This window comes from Penaeus japonicus, unplaced genomic scaffold (genome assembly GCF_977035675.1).
Source record: "Penaeus japonicus unplaced genomic scaffold, GWHDUDI00000001_assembly GWHDUDI00000035, whole genome shotgun sequence".
Lineage (NCBI taxonomy): Eukaryota > Metazoa > Arthropoda > Malacostraca > Decapoda > Penaeidae > Penaeus > Penaeus japonicus.
Genome location: NW_028234437.1, coordinates 7,544,340 through 7,551,839, shown reverse-complemented (window position 1 = coordinate 7,551,839; position 7,500 = coordinate 7,544,340). Strand labels below are relative to the sequence as shown.

General features: G+C 39.9%; 1 protein-coding gene across 1 annotated transcript in view; it reads right to left on the bottom strand.

Annotated features, from left to right (window-relative positions):
- Positions 1 to 5,693: 5,693 nt before the first annotated feature.
- LOC147467542 (uncharacterized) overlaps positions 5,694 to 7,500 on the bottom strand; it is a 3,654-nt gene continuing 1,847 nt past the window's right edge. The window contains 1 exon segment of the mRNA XM_086531259.1: positions 5,694 to 7,500. This exon segment is cut by the window's right edge and continues 857 nt beyond it. Within this exon segment, the coding sequence (XP_086387385.1) occupies positions 5,694 to 7,500 (1,807 nt within the window).

The following is a 7,500-nucleotide window of genomic DNA, read 5'->3' as shown; positions in this document are numbered from 1 at the left end:
ATGTAACTAATGATTCCTTGCTTAAGTAGTTGATATCTACTCTTCCCTCAAAAGGATGCTTGAGATGAAGGGGTATAGGATTTTTCTTAGGTTTCAGGCGCTCGGTTAGTATTGAGGGGGGTGCTTGTCATGCTCATAAGAGATGTCCAACTGGAGTTTCCGAAAAACACATCTGAAAACCTGAAAAATCTTATATAGATTATGGATGGTCACATGCGATTTGTGATATTCTGAATAATTTCCGCACATGAATGTATTTAGTGTAAGGAACTTTACCTCAGGTGTAAACAGGGGATATCATCACTTTCTACATCTACCACACATGAACTGAGAAATCAAGATACCTGGAAGCTATGTGGATTATTTCGACTTCGTTATGACTGTTGCCAGAGAAACGTTAGCGCGTCTGTGATACCTTTTTAGAAGATTTGCATGATCAGTTTGGGTGTACTGTTTCTTTATCAAATAGTTGACTTTTTCCTCTCTCCATTCACGATATGTGGCCACTCAAGCATCAGCCGTCGTTTATTAGCAGTATCCGGCCAGAGTACCAAACTTCGTCACCTGTGATTTAAAAGAACGGATCTTGGGGACTTAATATCAAAATAAGATTATATTGTGGAGTGCGTCAGCATTACGAGTGCTTCTATCGCACCCTCCTCAAGGACTTTACATGAGCTTATAACATTTGGAAGGAAGATCTTCGTCTCTTTGATATCTTGTCCTCCCAGATCTCGTAACATGTAGAGGACCTACGAACAGCACGACATACAGAGTTCGGAAGGCAGAAAATCCGGTTCTGTCATCGGAAATTTTTGAGGGCAAATAAAGTAGGAATGAGTATCGGTGCCAATCTCTGGTTTGTCCACACAACAATTTTCGAAGGCGAGGCACTTTAGTGTACAATGAAACCTTTAACCCTACCATTTCACTGGGGTGATATGGAGAGTAGTAAACAGAGGTATGATACCCAACAATTTGTGAAGTTTACATTAATTGTGAGTGAACTGTGTGCCTTGTCAGAAGAATTTTTATGGGGATACCTATGGGGGAAAATCTTACTAAAACGTTCCGCGCAGATACGAGTGATCTCTTAAGGGAAATTGCTTCAGGGAAAGCCTGTGGCAAAGTCTATAAAGGAGTTATTAAAATAACATGTTGACCTTATAGAGGGAGGACTTAGTGGACCACAATATATTCTATGGCAACACGAGAAAAAGGCTCCGTCATTATAGGCATTTGCTTTTCTTAAGGGGAGGGTTTCACTCTCCTTTGTGTGGAAATTCTTTGACATTTTTATCTCAAGACCGACAAAAATCCGACTATCAATCCCATAACCTGGCAATAACATGATCTGTTATCTACTTCAAGGATTTGCGATTTGTGAGAAAAAAGGCGGCATAGAAGGAGACTCGTGAGCAGCTACGGACGTTATATTGCTTGCAGTCGGAAGGTACACTTAAGACACGTTCCAACATTATCTTGAAAGTTAGAATTTATGCATTTCCTATAAAGAACATCAATTTTAACAAATTTCAAAAGTCTACCATCACGGGTGTTGTGCATTCCCCCGATCGACCTTCTTGATTGAAGCCAAAAGATTGAAGGAACTCTGAACTTTGCAAATATCCGTCGGAGTGTTGCTTAGGTGCTCGAGCTTTGGTTAATTTAAACGTGAGGATGGATCCTTTGTTCTTGGATGACCTTGTTGTACAGCTGTACTGATAATTGTTATGAGTGGAAGAAGAAGAATTCATTTGTCATTTCGAAATAATTCAGATTGGAATCACGCATCCCGGATATTGCCCGATGAGTTTCACTACAAATTTTAAGAGGTGCTCTTTTTTAAAGCGTTAGTCATCCGGACAAAGTAGGGGCATGCGAAGTAAACAGGCACCTGAGGAAATTATTCACTCTCCCTAGATAATCATTAACTTTCACTAATTTATGTTATGGTATCAATATTTGGCATACTTCCTCTGAAACCATAACACATTGACAGCCGAGTCTGTAAGAATAGTAGTTGTTAGAATAGTAGAATACCCTTGCCCATTACTGTACCAGTAGCAGAAATTTACGTGGAAGTGTATCAGACAAGGAAAAACTAACCTTGTTCATTTTTTCTTGTAGAGATACTTTTAATAAAGCTAAAGGTTCTTTGGACACCGATTCTATAGTGACAAAATCCCACAACTGTGACATTTATTTGGTGATGCTGTTTTGCAATTTTCCTCGTGTACGGAAAAGAAAATGATTACGGGCTTACTGACTTCTTTTACCTTAGACGGAAGTTTACATTTGACTTGGGTAGAATAAGGAGCAGTAGAATTATCCTAGCTGTCGGATCTGATCATGAGTAGGTACAGTTTGTTTTTAATGTAAGTGGAATTCTGGAGAAAGGGAAGATTTAAGATTTAACTGATCAGTACTAGTAACATAAAGCTTCTAAGTGGATGTATGATGTTTCGAGTCGCTACTATCTACCCCACTGATCAAAAAAGTCTGGCCGAGATGAATAGAAAATTGTTTATAAGTTTCTCCAAACTTTTTTTTTAGGCAGCTCTAAAATCATTAGCGATAACCATTAGGGGTTTTACAAAATTCCATAAGATGGGCTTCTTTCAATGTTTATAATCTGCAGGTCATTTCAGGTGATAAAGACGTGTATTATATCCACTGCTTTTCGGTGTGCAAACTCCTTAAACGCACAGCATAAGTTTTCCTCACTGATGTCTAAAAAGGACTGGCAAAACGTTCGAAACGAATGAGGTAAAGAGGCTCAAAGTCTTCGCCTCTTGGTTTTACTGGCAAATAGGGTCTTACGGCACCACTTAAATTAAGGGGAGTAAAGAATTATTAATGTGATTACCAGCAGTAATTCTAGCCAATTTAATCGTGTGCTAATCTCACTCTCTCTCTTCTCTGCCTCTTCATAGCTTTCATTCTCTTCCTCGGACCTTTCTCTTTTTCTTTCTGCTTCTATTCCTAGCCTTAATTATTCTCTTCTCGGCCTTTCCTCTTTCTGCTTTCCAAAATCTTTCAACCTTAATTCTCTTTCTCTATTTCGCTCCTTTCTCGCAATTGCTTGCTGGTTAAGAAAACATATTTAGGTAATATCATGCCTTGTTAAACCTAGGCTTCAGCTGTTTCTTTATGTTTATTGATGGTGAGATCACAGTTAGGCATAATTAGATATGTACACTTGATATCTAATATGACAATTTGAGCGAGTAGCTGATAAATACCAGAGAGCCGTAACCCGCACCTAGCAACAACTCTAGGTATAATCCTGCACCTAGAATATGAAATATACTGTCTTACTGACACAGGGATACTGAATTAGTAGCATGTCCCACGGGCATTACTCAATAAAAGGTGGGCCTCTCCCACATTCCACCCATTACGTAAGGACAATGTGGCACTCGTCTCCGGGCTCCAAGGGCAACAGGCGAAGATGGGTATCCTATATCTATAAATCCCCAAAAACCTCAGAAATCGGACATCTTGGCAAGGTCGCCACATTGTGAATAATTAGGTTCTTTTAGTACACAGGATGTCTTCAGTCCTGAGGGCCTGAGATAAACAGCGGTGAACAATTTATATTTGTTTTATTTCAATCAAAATAATTAAGTGATAATTGTTAAATAAAATAAATAAGGATAAACATGAATCACCCGTCAAAACCAAAATTTAAACCCTTTTCTCTCAAATAAGTTCCAAGATAAATTACCTAGATTAGCCCAAATATTGTCCACATGAAACGAGGTGAACCTTAAAAAATACGACAAGATATCTAACAACGCTGAAACCCTACCGAACCCGCATACTTCCCTAACACAACGCTGACATTACCTACAAAAAAATAAATAAAAATAAAAATATTCACCGAGAACCAAGGCCGGTTCGTTTCCTAACAACAACGCTGGAAGTTTCTAACAACGCAGGAAGTTTCTAACAACGCTGAAAGACCTAACCAAAATAAACAATAACAATTGTAAATCGCTTTCACCATATTGATACCAATCAGAAATAATGAAAAGACACCACGCCCCCGTAACTCGGCCCTCAGCTGCAGTAAGGTGTGTCTTCCCTGGTGCTTACGAGCGATCTGCCCCCACGCCCCCTTTTCCACCTGTAAGCGGGACGAGTCGAAAAGTCGAGTGAATCGACCTGAGGGTTCAAGACAGCTCGCCCGAACCTTAGTTTTGGAATGTATTCGTACAGTTTTCCTCTGTAGAAGAAATGTTCAATTTAATAACAGAAAAAAAAAAGGAAACACTTTGTTGTAATTGAAATTATTCACACAACTCCCCCAACAAGTATATAGCTAGGCTATATACCATTAATATCAGAGTCATTTACCTGACCTGCTTAAGAGATCAGCACCTACGTTATCAGTCCCTGCAACATGAACTATTCTGAACCTGAAGGACTGCAAACACAAGGCCCATCTTACCAGTCTATCATTAGAAGATTTCGCTGTATTCATACACACTAGTGGCTTGTGATCTACTTCTAGGATAATTTTTTTTTCCTTTTAGGTAATATTCAAATCTTTGAACACCAAATAAGATAAACAGACACTCACGTTCAATCGTAGAGTACTTTCTCTCACGATCTAATAATTTCCTACTTGCGTAAGCCACCGGGAATGGAGAATCATCTAAGTATTGGAGCAGTACAGCACCAAGTCCACAATCAGAAGCGTCTGTTCGGAGTATGAAGGGTATATTAGAATCAGGTAATTTGAGAACAGGAAACTGACACAATATCGACTTCAACTTCTCAAACCTTTCAGCCAGTTCACTCGTCCACAACAAAGGTTCCCGTACGTTCTTACGTAATAGATCGGATAATGGAGCAGTTAGTTCGGATGCCTGAGGAATAAACATACGATAGAAAGAAATCATACCAAGGAAAGATCGAAGTGTCTTCTTAGTAGTGGGTGTTGGAATTTGCATCAGAGCATCTATTTTGTCACATTGGGGTTTCAGATGTTTACCATCTATCACAAAACCTAAATATCTTATTTCATTAAGCCCAAACCGACATTTTGAGGGTCGAACTGTCAAGTTGTGATCTCGCAGACGTTCAAGTACTGAGACAATAGCTTCTAGATGTAGTTTCCATTCTTTAGCATAAATGAAAATGTTATCAAAATAAAATGCTACATTAGGTAATCCTACTAGAATGAGCCTCATAAGTCTAACATAGGTAGCACAAGCAGTTACTAACCCGAATGGTAGCCTGCAGAACTCCATTAAACCTTTGTGTGTTGGAAAAGCTGTCAGGGGCTTAGATCTTTCAGAGAGTGGAATCTGATAGTAAGCCTTTGTCAAGTCTACTCGAGAAATATACAGCACCATTAAACTATGGAGATCATCTTCTATTTTTCTTTACAGGCGGTTCAGCATGAAAAACTGTGACAGAGTTAAGGCTTCTATAATCTATAGCCATTCGATACGTACCATCGATTTCCGTACCATTACCACGGGGGAACAATGAGAGACGATGATAACCTAATTATTCCTTTCTTATATAATTTATCTACCTCTTTCTCAAAAGGTGATTGCCGATGAAGTATAGGATATATCTTAGGTTTCAGGCGCTCGGTAGTATTGAGGGTGATGTCATGCTCAATAAGAGATGTACAACCTGGAGTTTCCGAAAACACATCTAGGCTGAAAAATCTTTTATCTATTATGGATGTCACACTGCTGATCTTGTGATAGTTCTGAACTAATTTCCGCACATGAAATGTCATTAGATCGTAAGGAATCTTCTCTACCATCAGGTGTAACAGGATACTCATCACTTTCTACATCTACCACACATGACTGAGCAACATCAAGCATACCTGGACAGCTATGTGGATATTCGACTTCGTCTATTACCTGTGCCAGAGAAACGTTAGCTCGTCTGTGATACCTTTTTAGAAGATTTGCATGATAAAGTTTGGGCTGTCCATTTTCCTTTATCAAATAGTTGACCTTATTCCTCCTCTCCATCACGATATGTGGACCACTCCAAGTCATCAGAAGTTTATTAGCAGTATCCGGCAAGAGTACCAACACTTCGTCACCTGGATTAAAAGAACGATCTTGGGACTTAATATCAAAATAAGATCTATACCTTGTGGAGCTGATGTCAGCATTACGAGCTGCTATCTTCGCACACTCCTCAAGCTTATCCCTGAGCTCTATCACATACTGGAAGGAAGATCTCTCGTCATCTTTGATACTCTTGTCCTCCCACAGATCTCTCAACACTGTTAGAGGACCTCGAACAGCACGACCATACAGGAGTTCGAAGGCAGAAAATCCTGTTCTGTCACTCGGAATTTCTCTGAGGGCAAATAAAGTAGGAATGAGATATCGGTGCCAATCTCTTGGTTTGTCCACACACAATTTTCGAAGCGAGGCTTTCAGTGTACAATGAAACCTTTCAACCCTACCATTTCCACTGGGGTGATATGGAGTAGTAAACAGAGGTTTGATACCCAACAATTTGTGAAGTTCACCCATTAATTGTGAAGTGAACTGTGTGCCTCTGTCAGAAAGAATTTCTCTGGGGATACCTACCCTGGAAAATATTACTAATAACGCTTCCGCGACAGATACCGAGTCGATCTCTCTCAAGGGAATTGCTTCAGGGAAGCCTGTGGCAAAGTCTATAAGGGTTAAAATATACTTGTGACCATCATCAGAGGGAGGACTTAGTGGACCCACTATATCTATGGCAACACGAGAAAAAGGCTCCGTCATTATAGGCATTGGCTTAAGGGGAACGGGTTTCACTCTCCCTTTGTGTGACATTCTTTGACATTTATCACAAGACCGACAAAAATCCCGCACATCACATCCCATACCTGGCCAATAAAACTGATCTGTTATCCTTCTCAAGGTCTTGCGATGTGAAAAATGGCCGGCAAGAGGAGACTCGTGAGCTACAGACGTTACTATTGCTCTGCAGTCGGAAGGTACCACTAAAGACACTTTCCCAACATTATCTTGAAAGTTAGAATTTATGCATTTCCGATAAAGCAACCCATCAATTTTAACAAATTCAAAAGTCATACCATCACGGGTGTTGTGCACTTCCCCCGACTCGACCTTCTCCCTGATTGAAGACAAAGATGGACAGGAACTCTGCAACTTTGCAAATTCCGTCGGAGTGATGCTTAGGGGCTCGAGCTTTGGTAAAACGAGAGGATGGATCCTTTTGTTCTTGGATGACCTTGTCTGTACAGCCTGTACCTGGCCATTGTTTTGAGTGGAAGAATCATTAGCCATTTCAGAAATATCAGAATAGGAATCACGCACTCCCGGGATATTGCCGATGAGTACACTACAAAATTTAAGAGGTGCTCTTAAAGCGTTAGTCCATCCGACAAAGTAGGGGCATGCGATGTAACAGCGCACCTGAGGGAAATAATTCACTCTCCCTAGATAATCATTAACTTTCACTAATTTACTGTTACTGGTATCAATATTTGGCAAT